Genomic DNA, 24,249 nt, shown 5'->3' with positions numbered 1-24,249 from the left:
CTTTCATACGGACGCACCACACACAAGCATAAACCGGCCGATCATCACTTAATGTCAGTCAGACGTTAAAACCTGGCATCACACCAAGTACTGAATAAAATATTAGTGATTTTCTAATAAAACTAGTTTCATCCTTTTCTGAATGTTCTCCCAAACATTTGGACCAGCGAGCACTGAGTGAAACAGCAGCAGTATTTAGATTCAGATTTCAGCTTTGTTTGCTGGGCTCCCTGTCACACTGGAACTGAGCAAACTGCAGTCAGCACAGCACATGAAAACAAATACAACCTCTGCTTTAATTGGCAGAAAAATGTAAATCTAGTCAAAGTGAGGCTTTGATCCGTTGAAGAGAAGCTGGAGCAGCTACAGCGACTGGACTGAGGCAACATCTGTGCTGATGATTCCAGGTGTTTAGGGAGACAAAGTCCTGCAGCGGGTCAGGGACGAATCTGCAGAAAGACGTCCAAAGCAGGAGGATGGTGGAGCAGTTTGTGCTTCGACTAAATGCAGGTTGTAACTGTACAATAAGCAAAACGGTGTTAGCAAAAGATGAAGATGAAACCTTTAACTGCTATTTTGGGCTCAGTTGTATCACAATTTACATTTTTAAAAATACAACAAAGTGATGTACACTCCCTTACAGTTCATTTAGATGCTGACACACAGATGGATGAAACATTCATTCTGTTCGATTTTTAAAACTCGTGGGGTAAAAACTGGAGTTTGTCCCGAGGGTGCAGCCAGAGAGAGGGTCACTGTTCTCCAAATCAAACTGTTTAATCCTCTACAGTGTCTCAGCTGTCAGTGTGTGGCCTCTCGTCGTTAGCCAGGTGTTGAGTTTGGAGGTGTGGAGCAGTGGGGTTTTGACAGATCACTTAGAACCTCTGCTCCGACGTAGGTGCTGCCAGTAACACCAACTACGGAGGTGGTTTGTTTTCACTGGTTGTGTTTTTTTCTTTAACAACACATTTTAAGACATTAGGAAGTCGAAACTGCAACAATCAGCTTTTCCTGATGATTAAATTCCTCTCTCTGTTTAAGACACAGCCTCCTGCATTTTTCATCTTTTTTACAGCATCTCATTTTTTATGTTTTGAAAAGAGCCTTTTCACAGGGCAAAGCAACTTGTTTAGGCTTCTACAGTCGGGCTTGTTTTAAATATGAGGAGCCATTTCTCCACGTAATGATCTCTTTCATCCAGCTGCTTCGCTGCAGTACTTTCACCATCCGAACACATTTCTCCTCCACTTGTGAGCTTTTAAGTCGATTAGAAACCCTGTTAGTTCGGCTACTGAAGTGAATGTAAATGCAGTAATTCACAATGAATAGGAGCTTGGCTGTAGCCGGCTGTGTAGGGGAATTTTAGACAGAACGTTTTGCTCTCATTAAAGAAATTCATTAAATTAAGTTGTGCATCCTTGCACGGAGATGTCTGTCTGTACTTTAGCAACATTTTGCAGCTGTTGTGTACAGTACTTGTTCAGTGTGTTCCTGGTCATTTGATGTCTTTGTGTGTGTCGTTGGTTGTTTTCTGTGGCCTTGTCTCGTTGACCTGTGCGTAAAGGTTGGACAGGATCAGCATTAATATGTTTTAAGCTGCTGCATCTGATTTGTCCCACTGTAACTGGTCTTGGTTTCTGGAAGGTAGTCCTCAATTTTTAGCAGGTCCCTTAGCACCCCAGGGATCACATGCTGAGAGTTATTACCAGGCTGTGTATGAAAGTCTGCCTCTGCAGATCAGCAGAGTCGGCAAATTCAAAAATCTACACAGGAATTTAACAACTGGTGAAATGTACAAAAGTACAAAGAATCTGATCTTGTATCCTTAGAGCACAAAAGAACAAACAATAGCACTTGAAGAACTGAATCCATTTTTCCCTTACAGTGAATCTGCTTGATATACTTTGTATCCAGCAGTAAACTGACAAACCGTCACACGCTAACTTTATTTGCATTGTTTCTCCTGCTTCACCTGCTGTTTGAAAAGCCGTAGATTAAATTTGGTGCCTTTATAGCTTTTTGACAAAAGCAGGTGGTGCAGCTGAACCAAAAGCAGGATACATTTGGATGTTTTGTGTCTTGGTCAGGACACACACGCAGATATATTGGTAGTTTAGATTATCTGAGCTGCATCTGTAGTGGACGGAGGAGTGAAGGTCAGAGCTGCAGCGTTCATTACCTTTCATTAATAACAGGGGGGGGCATCCACGTCCAGCTCGCTCCCTCAGCCTTCGCCTGTAATTATAATCCATTGCAGATTTAAACCGGGGAGACATCACCTCTGAATCTCATTCTGCTGCTCACTGCAGCCTCATTATTGACTTCATGTTTGCTGGACTACTTCTATTTTCTCCTCCCAGCCCTGAGAGGGCATCTCTAGAAAATTTAAAACATGCCTCTTGCAAACAGTGGGCAAGTAAACACACGTTTACCCGTCAACTTCATTGATTTAGCAGCAGCTTTTGCTTTTAATGTTGCAGGGCATTTGGAGTTGTGTAAAGCTCACAATGAGCAGAGAAGAAGAAGATGGTACACAATTAAATGTGCCAAAGTGCCCAGTATCCATATTAAGGGATGTTTGACAATTTCAGCCAATTACTAGTCTCCCAGTAAGCTTGCTGCTAACCAGACAACATATTTTTCAGTCCCTGCTTAATTCAGCAAACAGTGCCAAACAACATTTAGTTCTTTGTCTCCACCACCTACTGAAAGAAATGTTTGCTCTTCAGCAGCTACAGAAAATGTGTTCACCTGCTGCTCTCTGATTGCATCTGTCTGCTGTTTGTTCCTAGCAGGCTATGGACTGTGGGGTTTTTGTAGCATTTTGCTTCCTGCTGCAGCTTAAACTTTTATTAAAAATGTCCATTATATTAGCTTTTAGTACTACGTTGTGAGCATTTGTACTTGCTCGTTGTTGTGTCGCTCACATAACACCGCTAAATGGCTGTGGAGTTTCTCAAGCTGGTTAATCTGACTTTGCATTCTGCACCAATCAGAGCTCAGACCTGGCTGTGATCAGGTCTACTTATCTGGAATATAGCAATAAAGCAAAAACCCCAGCAGTGCATCGTGTTTTACGGCCCGTTTCTGAATTCATTAGTGCTTCATAACCTGGGGTTAAATTTGTGAGTTAGAGATGAATCTTAAGAGTTACAGCCAAGGTGATTAACAAGCTGATGGCTGCATTACATTCCCATTAGTGTGTGTTGTGTCTCTTGGCTTCCTTCCTGCGTTAGGGTTAGTGCAGCAGCAGCAGCACTTTGGGTTTTCTCTGTCCAAACTGATCAGTGGGTCGGTTCACTACACTGTCTGAATGTGGAAAAGGCTTCACAAGGCAATTTTCTGCACCAATATCACTGCAGTGAAAACATGTCAGGGTGTTAGCACCGCTCTCAGTGTAGAGAACAGAGAGGTACAGAGGGGAGATTAGACTTGGTACTGCAACACATAAAGTATTTTGACAGGAGAGCAAAAATCTTGACACGGAGATGGACGTGAGAGATGTGTCTCTTAGAAGGCCAACGTCTCTGCCATGTTTACATGTAGCCAGGTTTCCAGTTAGCTTTGTAAGTGCAGGACAAATAAAACTAACACAAAGTGGCCTGAACAAGTATAACGTGTTGTTTTCCGCTGTGCATCTGTTAAATTCAGACAGTTCATGAGGTGGAACTTCACATCTGTCACTGTACAGTTAAAGTCAGAGGCAGCAAACGAGTTATCTAATCACTGATGCTGCACGGAAGCGATGACATACTGCAGGTTACCACAGTGCTCACTTCTGCCATACTGTTAAAATTGTAATATTTTATTTTTTATTTAACTTATATTTAACCAGGTAAAAAGACCAGTTGAGAAAATATAATATCTTTTTCAGAGGTGACCTGGCCAAGAAGGTGGCAAGTTAAAAAAAGAAATGACGATCATATAACTATTAAGACAAAAAGACTAAACATCAAGCACAAATGGCAAAATAAAAAAAATAAAGTCACTAAAACAGGAGCAGGACGTGGTGTGAAATTAAATTGCAGTTAATTTCAACTCAAACTATGAATACCATTTATGGATTTAATTAACTCTGGGAAAATAGCAGGCTATTTTCTGCAGGATCAGAAATGATGTTCTCCATCCTGACAATCTGTACACGGTCACTTAATAAGCTCTGAAACCAATGGACAGCATCAGCACCAAGATGTCCAACATAAGAGTATGATCGACTGTATCAAAGGATTATGTTAGATCTATGAACATACTGATTCAGATATGGTGATGTCACCCAAAACTTTCAAACCTGCAGTCTCAGTACTATGTCCAGATCTGAAACCAGACGGAAAAAGGTTTATAATGCTGTAAGTGTCCAGGTGTAGTTTCAACTGATTGGACACGAGATTCAAAACTTTTGACAAGGCAGCTTCGAAATGGGTCTAGAATTATTCAGATCCGAGGGGTCTTCAGATGTAAGCAGGGGTTTGACATATGCTTCCTTACACAGTGCAGTTGACCCGTAAAGGGAAACATGAAAGAGTTCAGTTACTGGTTTTGCAACATAATAAAAAGACTGCAGCACAAATTCACTGTTTGATTTTCCAGAAGCTTTAGAAATTTTAAAACTGAGACAGATGCTAGATGTTTAACATTTGGAACAAGCTAAAAGACAATAAAAGACATCACAGATGTCTTCTGTTTTCTAGGTTCTAGTTTGTATAGGTTTGTGTTTAACTCATTGGAGGTAAGAGAAGAGATTAAAAAGACGTTGAAAAGTTTCATGATGAGGAATATTTGCAGCAAAATCCATCAACTCTAAATGACGATTGATCCCACTTGTTCACTTCACCATCTGCTGCACGGGCAGATCAGAACACACACACACACACACACACACACACACACACACACTACCAGCAGGTGTGTTTTCTGGTCCATCATTCACCTTCAGTCTGCACAGGAGTGGACTGCTGCTGCTGTCTCTGTCCACGTCTGTCCTCTCACTCGTCTCTACGTTGATCAAATTTGTAGCTCTCGTCAACATTGTGTCCTTCAGGTTTCTGTCCCCACTCTGAATTTCCCACCGCGCTGATTTTTCTTGCATGGAGCCTTTAAAGACCCTCTGCTGGTGTTTTTGGTGGGGATGTAAATGAGGTCGGACCCCTGGGGTGCAGCTCTAACTGCATTAGCACAGAGGAAGTCACCTGCCTGCACCTCAGTAATGACCAATCTATTCCTCTGAAGATTAAAGGGGATTTTAGCCCTTTTTTCTTGTTACTGGTGCTTCAGCTCTTGATTTATACAATTTTTGAAAACCTCAGTCCTGAAAGATACAAGCAAGTAATGAATTCCATTTCCTTCAGCACAACACGGACTGTGTAAATATGACTTCCAAAGTAATAAACAGAATCCAAATAAATGTTCATATATTGACTTTTGTTTTGAAAGAGTTAGAGTGTAACACACAAAATAACATTGTATCCCTGCATCAACCTTTACCTGAAATAACAATTGCTCTGAGTGAACTGGGCTGTTCCACCTGCACAACAGGAGTCTATACGCTGCTTTGTAGGTTTACACCTGAAGTGAGGAAAAGGGGACAGAGTCAAGTGTGTGAGTTGTGTAATGGTTTATGAAATGAATCTGACATAGAGTAGAAATCTAATCTGCTGCATCTATACACTGATGAGCAGTTCCAGATGAGAATTTAAGGTTTCATATCAGATATAAAGGTGTGTGTGTGTGTGTGTGGTGAACGCGAGGCAGAAGCAGCTGATCACACTGAAGACATGAGCTGGTCTGCAGGATGCTAACAGTGTTAGCATTTGTTCTGCTGTCACTGAAGATAAATTAGCTGCTGCACTAATTGTTGGTATGTGTAGAGGAAATAGCAACACTTTACAGGGCGTGTGTGCGTGCGTGTGTGTGTGTGTGTGTGTGTGTTAACATTATTCCCAAATATCCCACAGGATGTCAAATTGATTTCTCTGGTGCATGAGCTCCTGTGCAGGATTTATGGAGTGTTTGTGTTGGTGTGTTTCTTCCATCTGTTCTAGAAAAGCCCTTCCTGAACCCACTGTGCACACCAGACCTCACTCTCTATACACACACACACACACACACACACACACACACACACACACACACACACACACACACACTGACAGGATTTCCATCCAAATGTTCCAAGCTCATCCACAACAAATGTCACAAAAGTTGGAATCTGTGCAGGTTGAGATTCAGAGACTCCTCTGTCACTTCCTGTCATTTCATTGCTGCCTACTGAGAAAAAGAATTTTCTGAATGAAAAGCTTTTGTCTGTGCGCACACACACACACACACACACACTTTCATTTTTCTATGTATCTCTTAATAAGACTACTTCCGTGCAACAAGTTTAGTGCTGAACCTTTAACACTGACTTGAAACAACACGTACGAGCACAGTGGTGACATTTAAACGTGACTGGTCGGTCGGTGTGCTGGGCCGACACAGTGCTCTCATTAAAATGAATGAGGAGTGTGTGTTTCTACAGACGAGGACTCGGTTCGTCTGAAACAGCTTCATGCACACTGAAGCATTTTAACCTGTACCTTAACGAAGCTAAACCTCAATCTCTCATATCTCTTCTGCCTGTGATGAAGTGTTTGTTCAGTATGATGGTTTGTCCTAATTTACAAAAGTAAGAGAGTAAGAGTAAGAGAACTAAAACTGTGCCACATCCGACTTGTAGTCTCTGTTTACTCTGTCATTAACACCCGTACAGTGTAGATTTTGAACATTTCAAAGATTGGGGTTGAATGTAGGTTTTTCCTCACTTTGTTCTAATGCCACAGCTTCCTCCTCTTCATAGAAATGCATGTTTTATGAACGGGTCTCTGAGACTTAGACCCCCAGCCTGTGCTGTCTCCTGTCTTTGTCTGAGCTCACTGAAAACGGTAAAACCTAAAACATTCAGCTGCTAATAAGGAGGCAGCAGAGTGTGTCGGGCTCTCTCTCAGGACCTGACACAAGACTCCAGGCAAATCTAAAACAGCCACAGATCTGCTCTGTGCCGTCACTCTGCTGTTTTGTTCCGTTTCATCTCGAGGTTGCTTAATGTTACCATGTGACGGCATTATTAACATGTGTGGATAACTTAGAAATACATATGGACCTGATGTCACTGTAGAATTTCATTATCCATCTATTACCTGTTAATTGATCAGCTTGTTTCATAGAAGTCACACATAAGAGCTTTAGAGGAAGATTTAGACCTGTGATGCCGTCTCAACATCACAGCTGCTCAAAGATGAGTTCCTTAATGAGTTTACCTCCTTCTTACAGCCCCCCAACTCATCATTGGATTGATTATTAACCATGGTCTGTCTGTGCTCATTTTACGTTTGTTTTTGGATGCTTTGTGTCTGTTTTGGTCATTTTGCATCAGTCTGTGTCTTTCAGACCAGAAATATGAGAACGTGCCAGTGGCCTTGGCCTGTGAGCTCTGTTCAGGCCATCATTTGAGTTTTGTTTGAGCTTCCCACATAGATCAGATCATCCAGGATCACAGTGGTGAATAGTTGTCTTCTGTAACTTCTGTTTTTCCGTCACAGTTTTGCTGTTAAAATTTGAGAAAGGAAAATAGTTGAATATACAAACTCACTGGGTGGTTGAAACCTTCAGAGCGACCCACAGCGGTGGATTAGCATTTTAAAGAGACCTTTTCTATTAGAATACATTTATTTTGTCTCTTTATGGCTGGCTAACGTAATTTTTTCCCCCCGAAGCTTGAAGGTATTTAAGACGATTTCCGAGCCCCTTGCGAGTCTGTCCTTTCATCATTATTCCCATTACACGTTTTACGAGCAGATCAGAGACTGAAATGTCAGCGCTGTGGGTGATATCGATGCAGGAGCTCGAAAGGAAATATAATGCCTCGGATCAAGGTCCTCAGGTTTGTAAAAACCCTGGTGCACCTCTTCAGCTGTCACCCAGCACTCACACTGTGCACTGAACGCAGCATCTCTGCAGACAGACGTTATAAAAAGGCCAGCGGGTGTGTTGAACAACAGTCACCAATTGGATTTTAAATTAAAATCATCACTCCACTTCCCCAGAGAAATAAATGTGAAGCCTCTCAACTCTTCATCTGTGTTTTGTTGCATTACATCTGGTTTTTCAGTCATTTTCAGATGCTGCTTTTTTCTTAATGTTTATTAAACCACAGTTGGAACTGGAGATGACTTTAGTTCTTACTGCTGCCAGTTATCTGAAAACCTGAGTCGTCTCACACACACACCTTCACCTGCTGCTTTAATTTGTCTTTCTAATTCACAATCCTTTTTTGTCCAGCAGTGGCAGCAGTTTCTAGTGTGCAGGAAAAGTCCTTTGTCTTTATTAGGACCCTGTCTCTGAGTCTAAGTCTGCTTCCAAATGTCAGTCTCACTTCTTTTCTGATCAGCCGCTGTCACACAAAACTCCTAGAGTCTGTTTTCCACATTTTGAGAAATCTGCATATAAAAAGCTTTAAATTTCATTAGGTGTTTTATGGTGTACAGTAAAACTTGCTTATGTAGCACCCATCCAATTTTATTTGAGCTATTTTGAGTCATTAACACTTTTCTTTAGCTGACAATGAGTCATAAAGAGCGTTTGTTACAAAGGGCACATGCAAGAAGTTAGAAGCAGCAAGTGTATGAAAGGATGAAGGTTTTCCGAAGGTGTGAAACTAACATTTGTAGCTGGAAATTTGGTGAAATTTAATTTAATTTAGAAGAGTAAAAACAATCCTTAAATTCTATGAATACCTGACTTCATCAAGAGATTTCTTTCCTGCATGTTTGTGTCCGTTAACATCTGCAGGTGAAGACCTCCAGCTGCTGGGTCGACCCACTGTATGATTCTCATAACTGTTGTAATCATTTAAGCAAATATTCACATTTAAGAAGCTGGAACAAGTGAATTTTACTTTGACATGACACCCAACATTTTCATATAAGACACTTTTTACTTTGTTTTTATTTTAGCAGTTGTCTTGATTAACAATTCTTAAAAAAATGATAGTTTAGACAGATACAAATTCACCTGTGTTCAAAAATAAACTTGATTGATCTGACTTTGCTCTCATTATATTTCATTTGAAGAATGTATTTGTCAGTGAGTCTCTTTTCCTTTTAAAGTTACTCTGCATTGATCCTTGGAATCTGTGATGGGACGATGTAAAGTGCTCGAGCTAAAAAGTTATTTCTTCACTAAACATTTTTGCCATGCAGAACGTGTTTCTCCTTCAACAGGCCCAGTCACTATATGGTCATTATTAAATACATCAGCTGTAATGTGTCAGATGTGGAATATTTCCATTACATTAATGGATTGAGTGGAGCTTGGTCTGTAGTCTGGGATGTCTGAACCTTTTTGGTCCTCTTTGAGCCATTGAGGACACCACATTTTGAGCAGAGACACTCTGCTATCCACCAAGCACCACCTCAGTACAGCTGAAGTTCATTTCCTGTAGGTTTGGATGCAGGTTTTGCAGCCTCGAATGCATATTGTTAATAAGTTTGGTCCAAAAATGTCGACAGTCGTGTCCTGCATGTGTTTATCAGTGAAGGGATCTACAGCGCACAGTCCCAGGGAGAGATCAGGGAGCACAGGACACAAAATGACTAAAAATGGACAGAAAAGGTCCAAAAGGACAGCATCCAAAGAACTGTCAGAAAATGACTGAAACCAGACACAAAATGACCACAAACTGACAAATGACAGCTATAAAATAAACGTTAAATGACAAAGAAGAGACAGTAAATGTGTCAAACTGCTGACTCGAAACATAAAAAAAAGATAAATACCATGTCTGTGTCAGATCCCTATTTTCTTAGAATCCGTCCTGTATACTTTTATTTTTTATCACATTTTAGAACAGGAGCTAAAATGAATGAGCCTGACTCTGTAAGAAAACAGTTCTTAGTCTCCATTTTAACATTACTGTCTAACACAGTTCCTGTTTTTGGTTTTCACCTGCCCATTCATGCTGCTTCTCCTCATCCAGGACCATAAGAAGCATGTACACTGTGAGGTGCTGGAGCAGCTGGAAGGAGGCCTCACGCTTTAAACTAAGCTTTACTATGTGAACCTCTGTAAGCTGCCCTCCAATAATAGACTCAGTTCTTTCTAAAACTCGTGAGCTGCTTCTCTCGTAACCTGCAGTAACAGAAATCTCCTGGAGATTTTGTCTGCAGCACATTTTCCACAGTTTGAAGCGGCTGCTTATGAAGCAGCTTTAGATTTCATTAGGCTCGTGCTGTAGAAGAACACTTTCTTATGTAGCACATCGTCTCATTTTTTCATCGGAGCTGTTTTCAGACAGACTTTTAGTCTGCAGCTGAAAACAAGTCATCAATAATCTTTGAGAGCGTTAAGCATTGATGCTCGTTCACAAACATTCACAGGAAACATTTTTCACCTGCTTGGGGTCAGTCTGTGTCGCTTTGGTTGGTTTTCATCTGTTTCGGATTGTTTTGTGTCTCGTTTTTTACAAGTTTGTGCTCATCACACAGTTTTATAAGTTTGGTTGTCACATGTCTCCTATTGGTCACGTTTCAGCAGTTTGTTGGAGGTTTTTGCTTTTGGTTGATTTTCAGCGGTTTGTGGTCGTCATCTCTTTTTGGTAATTTTCAGGAGTATCTAGGCCTTACACGCTTCTTTTGTTCGTGGCTTCTCTTTGCCATCATTCATCCAGGCCTTCTGGTCATCACACGTCCCAGTTTGGTCACATTTTCAGGGATTTTTGGTCACTACGTGTCATATGTCTGTTCAGGTTTTGTGACGTTTGGTGTCTCGTCGTCACCTGGTCACATGTTTCTTAACACACACTAATGGCCTGAGTCCATTAAGATTAAGATTAACGTTAGTGTCTGACCCAATCAGTGACAAAAAATCATCTTTGTCAGGCTCCACAAATCACATGTGCTACATACAATAACCAGTACAGTTAACAACAACAACAACAACAACAACAACAGCAACATAATAAAAAAGTTCTATTTTTTACTCTTTAGTATACTTATTGCACTAGTGATGAATGATTTCTTGTAGCTTTTACAGGCCAGTGGGACTGTAACGCCTTCCTGATGGCAGCAGTGTGAAGGAACTGTGTTGGGGATGTGAGGGGTCCTTAACAATCTGTCTTGGTTTCTTCTCTGCCGATCGGCTGTGAAGTTCAGATAGAGGAGTCTGTAGTGATCCAGTTATTCTGCTGGGCCCGATGAGTGACCTGTAAACCAAACCTTGCTGACTTGAAAGACCCTTAGCTTCCTCGTGCTTTTTTGTACAATGAGTCAGTATGTTGTGCGAAGGACAAGCACGTGTCAGTCTCTATCCCTAAGTACGTAAAAGATTGGACTTGCTCCACCAACTGGCCCTGAATATTCAGTGGTTGGGAGGTTGAGCAACAAGTTTTTCCTCTAAAGCCAAAACACATTTTTTTTGTTTTTTTAATATTCAGCTCCAATGAGTTGTCAGCAAATATCTGAGGCTTCCTGTTGACTTCCCGCTGGTACAGAGACAGAGTCTGGTCCAATTCAGTGATCCTTCTACGGTGACGTCTTTGGCTTCTTTGAGCCTTTGCTGCCTCCACGCGATCACTCCCTTGTTTGTAGCTCACATAATTTCACGACTCGTTTGACATTTTCATGTGTACATTTCATCTATTTTCAGCCTCAGCTGACATTGTGAAACAGCTCAGATGTCTCAGTATTGTCACTATACAGAAATTGTGTAATTATCTACAGTGGATTCCCTGACTGCAGTCACACCCAGAGGACGATGCTCTGCATGGGTGAAAGCTAAATGACAAAAAATGAGATGTCGGCTTCTTTCATATCCCCAAACACTGAAAATATGAATTGCAAATCTGCAAAATTAGCCAAAAAGCCCCAGACACTGTGTGCAGCATATTTTCAGTCTCTAATTTGCACTCGTTACAACGTCTCTTGAGCATATGTTTACTGTGTCGCAGCCAGGATTCGCACTCCTGCACACTGTGTGTGTGTGTGTGTGTGTGTGTGTGTGTGTGTGTGTGTGCGTGGTCCTCCCAGCAGTGGTGGCTAACAGGTGTAGCCTCTCTGCAGCCAACAGCAAGTGTAGCTGAAGTCAGATTTATTCAGTCAGCTTCACCCTCTGACTTTTCTTGACAAACATCAATATTACAAACAGTGTTTCGACTCTAATTACAGTGTAAATCCTGCAGGTCTTTACTCTCTAATAAAAAGCACAGAAATGTCATTTATTTTGCAGAAGCAAAGTCTAATTTATTTTGAAGAAAATGATTTCCCATTCTCACAGCTGCTCTCAAGGGTTTCATGGGGTTTTTTTTAGGTGGAACTTTAACAAAATGTGCTTTTCACATTTTCCACAAATTATTACAGTTGAAAACCTTAAGTATCTAAATTCTAATCAACGTCCACCTGCCTGTTCTCCTCCATTTGCTGCTCATTTGCTGTCAGTGGTTTGCATTTAACCATGTTGCTTAGACGACTCATTTTATTTCCATTTTCGTACTTTTACTTTGACTTTAACTCCACTAGATTGGTTTGGGAGTTTTAGTTACTTTGCAAATGCAGGTTCTTTCCACATTTATGCATCGATACCTATAATCCTATAATAATGCCTCTCAAGAATTTGAACACTAATGAACTAGACTAAAAATATAAGGTTTTTATCAGTAACTCATTTGCAGTACCTCTACATGTACCTTGGACTTCAGCTTGAGTGAAGACATTGAATTTTGACTTTGTGTACTTCTGCTCCTGTTAATATTTTTATGCTGCAGCTGGTGCTCAGATCTTTGCAGCCTCGTGATATCTGGCACACTTGCTGTGGGAAATGATGCATTCTGGTCATGGTGACCACAGCTGGCCTCTTATGTGAAGGGAACACTAACGTTTAGCTAACGTACTTAATAATCCCACAGTGAACAAACAAGCACTGACCCAAAGTCAGTTTAAAATCTTACTAACTTATAAAATAATTCTACCAGCATCTGAGGATTTGGTCTGACACACACAAAGTCAGAATTATATAAACCTCCTATTTACTCAGTACCTGCAAAAACTTTTTTACTCTGCAGGCAGATTGAAATGTCCTGTCACCAAAACTTTGCTAGAAGAAGACAAAATCCACAGTTACAATAGTTGGGTCCAGATGAGTGTGATGTCATTCGAGTGAAATCAAAATCAAATGAGAACAAGAGCATTTTTAAACAGAAAGTTTAAAAATTCTGTTTCATTCCAGATACACTACATTTAGTCACTGCTCTGTCTACAAATGTCACAAATATCAGATTTGTTTTCAAATGGAAGGAGATATTTTCCTAATTAACACTAAACAATTCATTTCCTATTAATACTTTTACCCAAACTAACTGTTTGGGTAAATGTAGTTTAAATGTAAATGTAAATGTACTTTACCGAAACAAGTCAGAAAAGTCCGAAAATCTCCTCACACAGCTCAGTCTACGTTAAGGACAACAGCTCAACTACAATAAAAGTAAACTTGTGTTTTGCAAAGTCGACATATTTGTCCTGAAGCTGCTGAATCTGACAGATCAGAGGATAAAAACTGAGCTGTGAGAAGCTGCTGTGTGGTCACTGCAGGACATAATTGATTCAGATCAGCCCTGACTGTCTCTCAGGTCGATGACTCAAACGGATCGATACGTTGTGCTGCCTGTTTATGTTCATGAAGAAGCACCGTGCTGCTGCCTCCACCGCCGCTGGACACATCTTTGCAGGTCCCACTTGATTTCAGTGATGACAAGGAGCTTTTACACAGTCGTGAGCAGCCTCAGTGAAAATGGGTTTTACCATACAAATGGAAAACAGTCGGTGGGATGAATGACATTGGGCGGGATGTTACAATAACCCCCCAAAATGCACGATGGCTTTGGTAGAATTATGAAAAAGTTGCTGCCTAGAAGATCTCTGCTTGTCTATACATTCATGATTACAGTGGACACACATTATGTAACTGTGCAGAGCAACCGAACCGCACAGACACACAGGCCAGACAGGAGGCGGGTTTTGTTTTTGACCTTTTTATTTGTGTAAAACTTTTAAGCCCAAATCCGGTCTGCACACTGGAGCGGAGCTCAAATATTGTGGCCTTTGAATCAATAATCGATTGAGTTGCATCGTGAGTTTACAGACCACAGTGGTTTTTTAGTTTTTTCAGTGTATGCGGCTTGAAACACAGTCCACTGAGGGAAGTGTCACATTTAACTGACTTTAATTTTATGGACTGAAGACTTTCTGTGTGTGTGTGTGTGTGTGTGTGTGTGTGTGTGTGTGTGTGTGTGGTCCTGTCATGGCAGCACGTCTACAGGACAACAGCAGACTGTAGAGATGAAGAATGAATGGGATGATGGAGCCTCGTGGCCATAGAGCTACAGCAGTGTGTGTGTGTGTGTGTGTGTGTGTGTGTGTGTCTGAGCTCATGTCTTTATAACTATGTGTCTGTTGACAAGCATGTGAGTGCAGTGTGTAGTAGCTGCTTGTGAATTTCGTACCAAGGTTTGTCTTTGTCTTGGGGTGTGTGTGTGTGTGTGTGTGTGTGTGTGTGTGTGTGTGTGTGTGTGTGTCACATGGTGAAGGGAAACAAATTGGATGTATGAGTGGAGCTCCTGTGTGTCAGAGAGCTGCAGCCTCTGCACTTTTCTCCTCCACCGTAAAATTTTCCTCCTCCTTCATCTTGTCAGACTCCCTCCTCATTTCCTCTCCTCATCTCATCTCTCTTTCCCTCTTCTCCTCAGCCTTTTTTACTCTCATCTCATCCTGTACTTTGTTCGGCTCTCTCCTCATTTCCTCCCCTTGTTTCCTTTCCTCTCTTCTCTCCTGCTCATCCTTTTCTTCTCTTATATCTTACATCTCCTTATGTCCTTCACTAACCTCATTCCTCTCCTCTCGTTGCCTAGTTTCTACCGCTCGTCCCCTTATTTTCTCTCCACACCTCACTACTCGTTCCTTCCTCCTTTCTATCTGTAAAAAATGCTTTTATTACATTTTTACAGGCAGCCTGTGCAGGTTTGATGCTGCTTGTCAGAAATCTTCCTGCCTCTCAGAGCAGAACATCCATGACTTTATTACGGAGGAAAGGAGAGGGGGAACGGGGAGGGGAGGGGAGGGGAGCAAACTAGCAGCACATGGAGAACAAATTGGAAGAAAGCTGGAAAGAAAAAGTAAAAAGGTGCCTTAACAAATGTGCAGATAGAAGAATATTAAGGGATGTAAATTTGTTCATTTTAGCCTAGTGGCTGCCACACTAAGGGCGAAGCCCCTCTGAAGATAAATCTGGGGGGATTTTTGGAGAGAAAAGAGAAGTTCTGAATTGATCTTTTTTCATCTGTTGGTCTTTTGTGTGAGGTGCTGTGTTGTTTGACCTCAATGGGCCTGACATAAAAACCATGTTAGGAGAGGAAATGTCTGTTTGATGGGTAAACATGTGAAACATGACGAGGAACAACGAGCCCAGATCATTTTTTAACACTGCACTGAGCCAAAGTTCTCTGTAGCTAACGGTTAAAGAGAGAATGGAGAGCAGAGGGAGAACGAGAGGCAGATTTAAGGGGGAGGACACAGAGTTTATGGCTCTTTAAAAGAGACTGCAGGGAGGCAGGAGGAGGTGCAGCGAGTAAAGATGGATGGAGGGTTGTTCCTCAACGCGCTGTTTTAAATAAACGCCACAGTATCAGCCAATCAGCTCCACTACGCCTCCCATAAATCCTGCTGCAGCTCAGCCTCCCTGTTACTCACCAGCTCTCACACACACACATTCAGAGACACTGCAGCTGTTCTGCTTTACGTCTCCACACGTTTTAACCAACGTTCCTCAGCAGCAGGAGTCTCCAACATCAGTTCGGTCACAGTCTGAGGGTGGGATGACAGGATGGCTCCATTCATAATGCCAGATGTAATGATATCAGCAGCCCTCTCTGCTTTCTCTGCTTTATGTTTCGGACCACTGACACTGAAACCAGTAAATGCAGCTTCAATTAATGTTTAAAGGATTCAGATTTACTTTGATGTGTCGCTACTACTGTTAGGTTTTTAGTAATAGTAATATACTTTATGAGTGAGGGACTTTGGAAGACCCACAAAGACTCTGAAAATTAAAATTCGTCTCCACTTTAACTTATGAGACAATGTAACAATAGTATTTTTGCAGTGTCGGACCTTTAATATCCCATTCACTAAAATAACCGCACAGAGAGCGAGGGGCAGGTGTCGGAGGTTGTGTAAGCGTCCGTGTTGGCGAGCGAGAGCTGTCGTGAACAGGAAGAGAGGCGTGAGCCGCAGGAAGTGCTCTCTGTGCCAGAGAGGGAGTCCCTCTGATGGGAGGGGGCGAGCGACACTAACACACACAGAGAGAGAGAGAGCGAGAGGGCGGCACCACCTGTTCCTCTGATGAGTCAGGTTACAGTCACAGCACGTTACGTACTCTTACATTTATTTTCTGGACACTCGAAACCTAACTTCTCAGTACCACAGTGTTTGCATTCGAAATGTGCCTCCTCATGCAGACTCTATGATTTTCAGAATAATGTGTATGATATTATAGCATTGGAATTATTGATGCATTCGTGTGTTGATCAGCGTAGCAGCTGGTAACTGGAGCTGGAGTCTGTGCATCATACAGTCTTGTCTTGAGAAATCGGACTTTGTCCATATGTGGTTTAATTATATTTTATAATATTAATTTGATCCACAAAGTCACTTGTAGCTAATTTTATTTCGGTGTAAAACATCTGGTTCTCCTCAATTGGGTTTAAAAGACGCCTCGACTTTACTACACTCATCTTATAATAACTGAAGAGGAGGAAGACAATCCACAAAGGACAAAAATAAACCAATTTTTAAATCATTTCTAGATTAAGATCTCATTCAGCTTCAACAGTAAGTGGCTACTAACAACTACCAGATCTCACCTGGGTTTCATTTTAGACAATTATGTACCTCAAGCTCAGCCCGTCTATTGTTTTTTTATGATCGTACCTTGATGTATTTTTGCTCCATGTATCATCTGCTTTGAATTACAATACAATTGAGATATTGTACTGCAGTAAAAAGTACAATACGTCCTTCTTAAATCTAGTGGAGTAAAAGTATGAAGCATCACAAAATGATAGAAATACTAGAATAGGTAGAAGTTACATCTAATTGTATTTGACTGAATATACTGGGCTGTGACTATTATAGCGACTTTTCCCGAACAGGAAGTTGAGTCCCCACAACCTGACCACTTCACACACACACACACGCACACACACACGCACACACAGTCATTAACATAAATTATTCACGAGCCTCTTACTCCAAGTTCAACCATCACAACTAACAGCACTTTCACACCTTTCTTGTTTAGTCCAGTTCAGTGGAACCTGTTTTCCTCCTGTGGTTCTTTTACATAGGTCTAAACTACAGGCACTGCACTGGATAAAGGACCAAAACAACCGACTGGGACCCTCCACTGGATGTGGTCTGGGCCCACACGTGTTCTGGAGCAGTTTGTCTGTGATTAGAACGTGATCCAACATCAATCTGACCCAAAAAGCAGCTGTTAGCAAACATACTAGTTGTTTGCTCGTTTATTTTACAAAGAATGAAGCGTTGCCGTGTTTTCAAGGTGATTTTTGAAAAGCGTTTCTGTGATTTACTTGGCTTATTGCCCAGATAATCACCTCAGTTATGGACACATGATAATTGTGCAGTTGTTTATGTTTCACTCAGAAATATTCACCTGCATATTCACAGGATCTGCTTCCCGTGTTTCCGTTCTCGTCCCCTCCTCAATGAGTGGACAACATATATCTGACGTGTCTTCTCACGATGCAATTTAGTTCCCTTGAATAATTCATGTGAGACAGAGCTGAACCACGAGTTTCAGAGATTCATTTCAGATCAGTTGAACTCCTGTTTGAAAACACCTAAAATGTCTAATTCCTGCCTTCACCTTCTCTCCAACCTAAACCTGAATCTGACCTGAACCCTGAAACCAGGTCTGAACCGACATTGACCCACTTTTGGAATGTGTGAAGACAAGACAAAATGTCCTCAGAACTGTGGTCCTGAAACACATGCGCACACACGCCGAGCCGTGATCGTCATGCCATGTGTCCTCTGTGGGAACTATGACAGCTCAAAAATAGCCTCGGTCTCACTGAGCGGGTTTGAGGTGTGACACAATGTGGAGTTCCTGAGTGATTTTGCTGTTTATGAACAATCAGACATCATTTTAATTTCAGAAAGATTAAGATGCATTTAAATCTATCACTTGAGTTGTTTTCCCGAATGAAGAAATCACTAATTCTAAAGGTTGTGCAGAGTAAAGAAGCTGAGTCCATTTACAGATAAGGAAGCGAAAAACAAATTGAACTTAAAGTAAATGTTCACACACTGTGACCGATGATGAACGTTGGCCACTTTGTAGACACAAACACAGACACACTGACATAAATATTAGTCATTAGTCAGTCAGGGGTTTTGTGGATGTGGATTCTTGGAGCGACTGACTGATCGTAGTGAAAACTGTTGAACGTCAGAGGTCACGGTTTCTTTACATAGCTTTGTGCACACACACACACACACACACACACACACACACGCTCTCTCTCTGTTTGTATACAGTGTGTCTCTGAAGGCCCATTCCTGCCTCTCTCTCTCGCTGCAGTATGTAATTTATCACCTCTCTCTATCAGCGTGTCACTTTTTAGAGGCTGAATGAATCCCTCTGCACTAAAGCTGCTGCTGCAAACAGCCTCAGTGTGTGCAGGCTTTATATCTCTGCACAGGAAGTGTGACATATCACCTGTCAGGTGTTGAAGTTCATGTGTGACTGACGTCTTTTTCATCACGTCTGCGTGTGTGTGTGTGTGTGTGCGTGCGTACATCTTGTGCATCACTGTAACCTTGGTGACCGCTCGCAGCGTTTGTCTGAGGCGTCCTATTTCCCGCAGTCTTCAGTTTTTGTCACACAGCGAAGCCTCTGAGCTTTCTTTCAATGCCTGACACATTTCTAACTTTATTTCTCCTTTATTTTGATGTGCGGTAGGTGTTTTTTGGACGGCAAGCTTCAGCTCGTCCTTGGCGGAGTCTCTGTTGCCACCTCTAGTCATCTGGCAGCGTCAGAAGTGGCTTTGCTTTTGGCGGCTGCCGTGCTGGTTAGTCAGAACAACTTCTTGGCAACAAAACAAGGGATTTTCTCAGCAACTTTCACACATGATGAATCATGTTTCACTTCCTCCAGAGCATCGATGCACATTTTATCTGTCTCTGCTACTGTACACACTCATCTGTCACATTTTTCATACCTGCTGCTGTATTTGTTTGATATTAAAGCGACACAAGAAAAATGTGGTTGGTGGAAAAGTGTGACGCAGTACGAGTGGGTTAAATTTAGTCACACAAAAATAGCAATTCATGTCTTCTGTGATTTTAAATCGTTTTTTTCTAAAGTTGACTGAGGGTGAAACTCAAGCTATGAAGCAACATGCAGCAACCACATATACTACAGTTATTGTAGTTTGTCTTCAGAACAGTACAGAACTAACACTTAAACACATTCAGTAACTTGATAACGATGGCTGCCAAACAAAGTTGGAGGGGAACCTGCATCCCGCATCCACGCAGCGTCTTCGATAATGATGACTAAAATTTGCAGGGGAGAGGATGTTCTCCTCCACTGCAGACATAATCAAAGAAGTGCAGGCAGATCATGGCCGAGTTTTCCGGATTGTAGAAGAGCCTACTCTGCCAGGTGGAGCAAACTGGATGGAATCTGAGACTTGTGGTTGTGCTGGATCAAGTTGCACTTTGTAGTTGAAACAGCCAAAATGTATTTAGCCACTGTTCACTGGTTGTGAATTGCAAATTAAATTTTCATTGCTCTAAAACTGAATCCACTGATTGAGTGGTGACCACAAATTGTCAAACTAAGATCCTACTTTGAATCATTCCAGGTACATTATGGTGCCGAATACCATCGTATTTAAATTTGTTATAGAGACAAGATTATGTTGAATACTCGTACCTGGCTATCTCCCCTCTCAGGCACCAGTGTACTGCAACACTTTATGGTGACTGAAGTAATGGGAATACTTTTACTTCTCTTACCTAGCTGAAGTAGTTTTTGTACCTGCTGCTGTGTCCCCATGAAGAAAACAGGATTCAGGAAGAAAACGTCATTAACTGATGATGCTAAGCTAAGACAAACCCCAGGGCTTTTTTGGGGAGGAGGGTTTTCTTTTATATTAGAGCCCCTGAAAAATGTCAGCACTGGTCAGAAATCGCTCAGAGGTCAGTGTGTGTTTTGTGTTTAGTCATGGATCACAGACACTTTCCACATGACTGAGTCTGTAAGTAGAAAAGTCGGAACCCCCTGGAGGAGGAAACTCAGCAGCTTCGTGCTTCCTCTGATCCCAGCTGTGTCACTAAATATAAAAAAAAACAGATTTGAGCAAAGACATGTGAAGTGTTTCCCCGATAAACAGCAGCAGTTCCCCCACAGGATTCATTAAAGTTTGATCTGATCTAATATTTGGTTTGCTCAAATTCACAGCTCCGTGATTTTTTGTCTCGCTTTCTACCTGCTCTCAGAACCGATGGTTTTAGGCTCTTGGACAGTTTTCTGTGACCTCTGACCTTTTGACCTCTGTTGTCTTTTTTTTTTTTTTTCTCCAGCTTGTTTTTAAAGAAGCAGTGTGAGATAAAGCGGCTTTAGAAGGAAACAGTTAAACCAAAACAACATAAGGTGGAAGGTTGAACAATTTAGACAGTTTAGTTAAAGGTTGGTTCGATTTACATTCACTTATTTTCTCTCTTCTCTACATCTGTGTGTTCAGTTTTTTCTCTGTGGCACATTTTCGTGTCTCTGCAGTTGGTTACATACAGAACACTGTGTGGAATAATTGTACATGTGTGTCCCTGTGCGTAGGCGTCCATATGTGTGTGTGCGGTGGTGTTTGGTGCCATGGTGATAAACATATGGTGATAATCACATGCTGCTGTAGGAGGAAGGTCATTCCCACAGAGGAGACATGAAGAAAAGATGGAGCCAACAAAAAAACATTTTAGCCACGTTTCACACTCGGACCACATTATGATGACTATACAATAACACAAATATTCCAAACCATCATGGAGCTGCACACTGCAGCACAATCGGCTCCAGTTACAGTAGGAATATATCGTCTGAAAATGTCACATGACCTTTTGTAAGATGAAGCTTCACCTTTCCTGCACCAGTAGATATTTCTCAGCTAATCTGCGAGTCTGTCACTGCAGGATGACGGCTGGACACTGACTGAAGTCACAGTCATTAGAGTTTGGGATCTCAGTTCATTTTGATGATTGTAAGTCCTGCAACAAGCCAAGTGACAGTTGCCATATGATGATATTTCTCTTCTCCGTTTTGTATTTTACATCATAAAGACACTTAATTGTTTAGCTTAATGACGTGGGGCCTTTTTTTTTTTTCAGATGAAGTTCCCCCTCCACTCTGCAGACAGGACCTCTGGTTCTGTGTTTACGTGACCTTTCTGTTTACCTGCCTTCAGACAAATTATGATCTTTGTACACAGGATAAATTATGGCCGAGCTGCCTTGACCTTTACTGGACATGTTATTGCTCCTCACAGTTGGTATTTGTTGATTTCACAACTTTTATTCCACAAATCGTTTTCAGTTTGGTGTATTTTCTGTCTGGTATAATGAAGATTGGAGCCAGCAGGGCAGATATATCGCTTCAAATCCATGTTTATTTTCTTTTTACTGTAAAAGTCAGAATGGCCTTGAGATGTACCTCTACCCACAAACCAGTTTTGTTTTGTGGATTGACCTCAGCAGTGTCCTGTCCAGTCCAGTATAAAGTGACAGCAGCAGAAGAGCAGAGGTATATAAGCTTCATGGATTTAGGAACAATAATCCATTTTGCTGCAATGCCACTGCAATGCAACACACTTTGTCTTGTTCAGGGATGCTCCCAGTGTGTCTGTGTGAGTGTGTGTGTGTGTGTGTGTGTGTGTGTGTGAGTGAGTAGACAAATATTTGAGGGGGACAGATAAAAGGGCGATAGGCTGTCAAAGGATAAAAGATGGAAAGAAGGAAAAGGACAGAGTGAAACGGGAAGAGCTGACGCTCGTTTTAACCTTTGCTGTTTGTCCTTTAGTATAATTTTAACTAACGAGAAAATGATCCGTGTGTGTGTGTGTGTGTGTGTGTTGCAGCTCTTACTCTCTCCTCATCTGACCTCCACTACGAAGTTTGTCTGGTGTTTTTTATGACCTGCTTTAATTCATATCCTGTTTGTTTCCCTGTTTGCTGTTAACTGCAAAATGATAAATTTGCCGTCTGAATGGCCAGAACCCGTTTCCTGTGGGTGCATCATTCGGAGTGAGGTAGTCTACAGGTCCCCTTTCGCAGATAGATCCTTTTGGGTTGGCATTTCCAAGCCCTCCAGCTCCTCAGTTTGACGCTGTAGTACAGCCCCCACCCAGACTGAATCCCTTTCCAGAGTACACTTTACTTGTACTTAAATAAAAAGTACATTTTAATACCAATTTTAAATGCATGTGTACAACAATAGAGAGTTTACAACAATGCATATTCAACAAAAAAGAAGTTTTCTTTGTTGTGGAAGGCTGTAAAGTTGGTTTGTTTTAGCAGTTGTCCCTCCACGTTCTTGCAGGACACGAGTTTCCATTCTGCTTCTTTTCCTGGTTCTAACATGCAGACAAATGCTGACGACACCCTCTTGTTTTCCAGCTCATGGGCCGATCATCATGAGACTCAGCAACACCCATTTTTCCTTGCTACGTCCCCTCGTACGATCTCTGCCCCCCTCTCTGCTGCACTCTTGTTCCTCATCAACGTTCTCAACCAAGGGAAGCGGAGCCTCGTGCAGACACCTCAGCACAAATGGCTCGGCTCCTCAGCCTCTGATTGGTCAGGACTCCGTGGAGGTGTTAGGTCACTCTTTCCCCCGAGATGACTTCACCAACGTGACACCAAAGATCTTGGCAAAGGTCGGCTGTAACCTGCACAATCAGTCCCATCATCCTCTCTGGATAATCAAGGAGAGGATCAAATCTCACTTCTACAGGTACGCATTGAATACAGGTGAAGTCCTCCACCATGTCCTGCCCCTTTTCAAGCCACAACTTTCTATCCTAGGGTCTATTTTCAAACCCCTGCCCTTTCCCTGTTGTTCATCATTGGATACTGAAGATATTCCTTACTGTATTACTGTGGCCCAGATTACGAACCTTTAAATTCCAATGACTTTCCTATAGCGTCACTCACCAGGCAAACTTCACGTTCTTTCGTTTTTCATTTTTTTGGGGGGCGACTGTGGTGCAGGAAGGTAGAGCGGTTGTCCACCAATCGCACAGTTGTTGGTCGAAGTGTCCTTGAGCAAGACACTGAACCCCAAATTAGTTGCTCCTGGTGAGTGTTGACCAGCTGCACAGCAGCTCCCCCATCGGTGTATGAATGTGTATGTGATTGTGAGTGTGAATGGGTGAATAAGAAGCAGTGTACAGTGCTTTGAGTGCCAATAGGTAGAAAAGCGCTAAATAAGTGCAGAACATTTACCATTTAACTACTGTTTAGACTTTTTAGATTTCTACAACAGAGCCTGAGACGTGTCCTGTAACGGTACAGAATCCCATTTATTCTGTCCAACATGTTTGTATTTTGACAGCTGAACACAGCATTTAGCTCCACTCACCACCACAGTCTCTGTACACTGTGGTTTAACTGTGTTAGCTCTGCAGTCAGCTGCATCTGAAATAATAAACTTTAAATATGAATTTTTACACATGTTTGCGTGACTCCTTAGCTCCGTTTGTTCAGATGTCCCCTGCATGTGGGACATACAGTCCTATTGACTTTCTCAATATTTCCCGTCTTCCAGTTTCACATAGAACTTAGTTAATAAATAACTATTAACTAAGAGTTTAGTTAATAGTTTGTTTTTGTATGTTTTCCACACTGTGTATTTTTTATTTCCACGGCACAAACTGCTGACTGACTCTCTGCAGGTTACCTGTGTCTTTAGGGACAGTCGAGCGTAAAAGTTTGCAGCACTGCACTAACGGAGGTGAAATATCGTTAGGTTGCTGGTTAAACTCCGCAGCCGCCATAAAAACGCGCGCACAGAGCAGCGAGCACATTAATACTGCATTAATAGGTCATTAAGAAGTTGGTGCGTGTGTCGTTTGACAGTGGTTTATGACTC

At 41.8% G+C, this 24,249-nt stretch overlaps 1 protein-coding gene across 3 annotated transcripts in view; it reads left to right on the top strand.

Annotated features, from left to right (window-relative positions):
• Positions 1-24,249, top strand: part of fars2 (phenylalanyl-tRNA synthetase 2, mitochondrial) — a 101,911-nt gene that overhangs the window by 4,415 nt on the left and 73,247 nt on the right. For 2 of the 3 annotated variants that reach the window (XM_067485432.1, XM_067485433.1), the window contains exon 3: positions 22,776-23,112. The exons of the other annotated variant lie outside the window; for it this stretch is intronic. In XM_067485432.1, the coding sequence (XP_067341533.1) occupies positions 22,793-23,112 (320 nt within the window). In that variant the 5' untranslated portion in view covers positions 22,776-22,792. The remainder of the gene's footprint in view (positions 1-22,775; positions 23,113-24,249) is intronic. 3 annotated transcript variants of the gene reach the window in all.

This window comes from Channa argus, chromosome 19 (assembly GCF_033026475.1).
Source record: "Channa argus isolate prfri chromosome 19, Channa argus male v1.0, whole genome shotgun sequence".
Lineage (NCBI taxonomy): Eukaryota > Metazoa > Chordata > Actinopteri > Anabantiformes > Channidae > Channa > Channa argus.
This window is presented reverse-complemented; position numbering and strand designations above follow the sequence as displayed.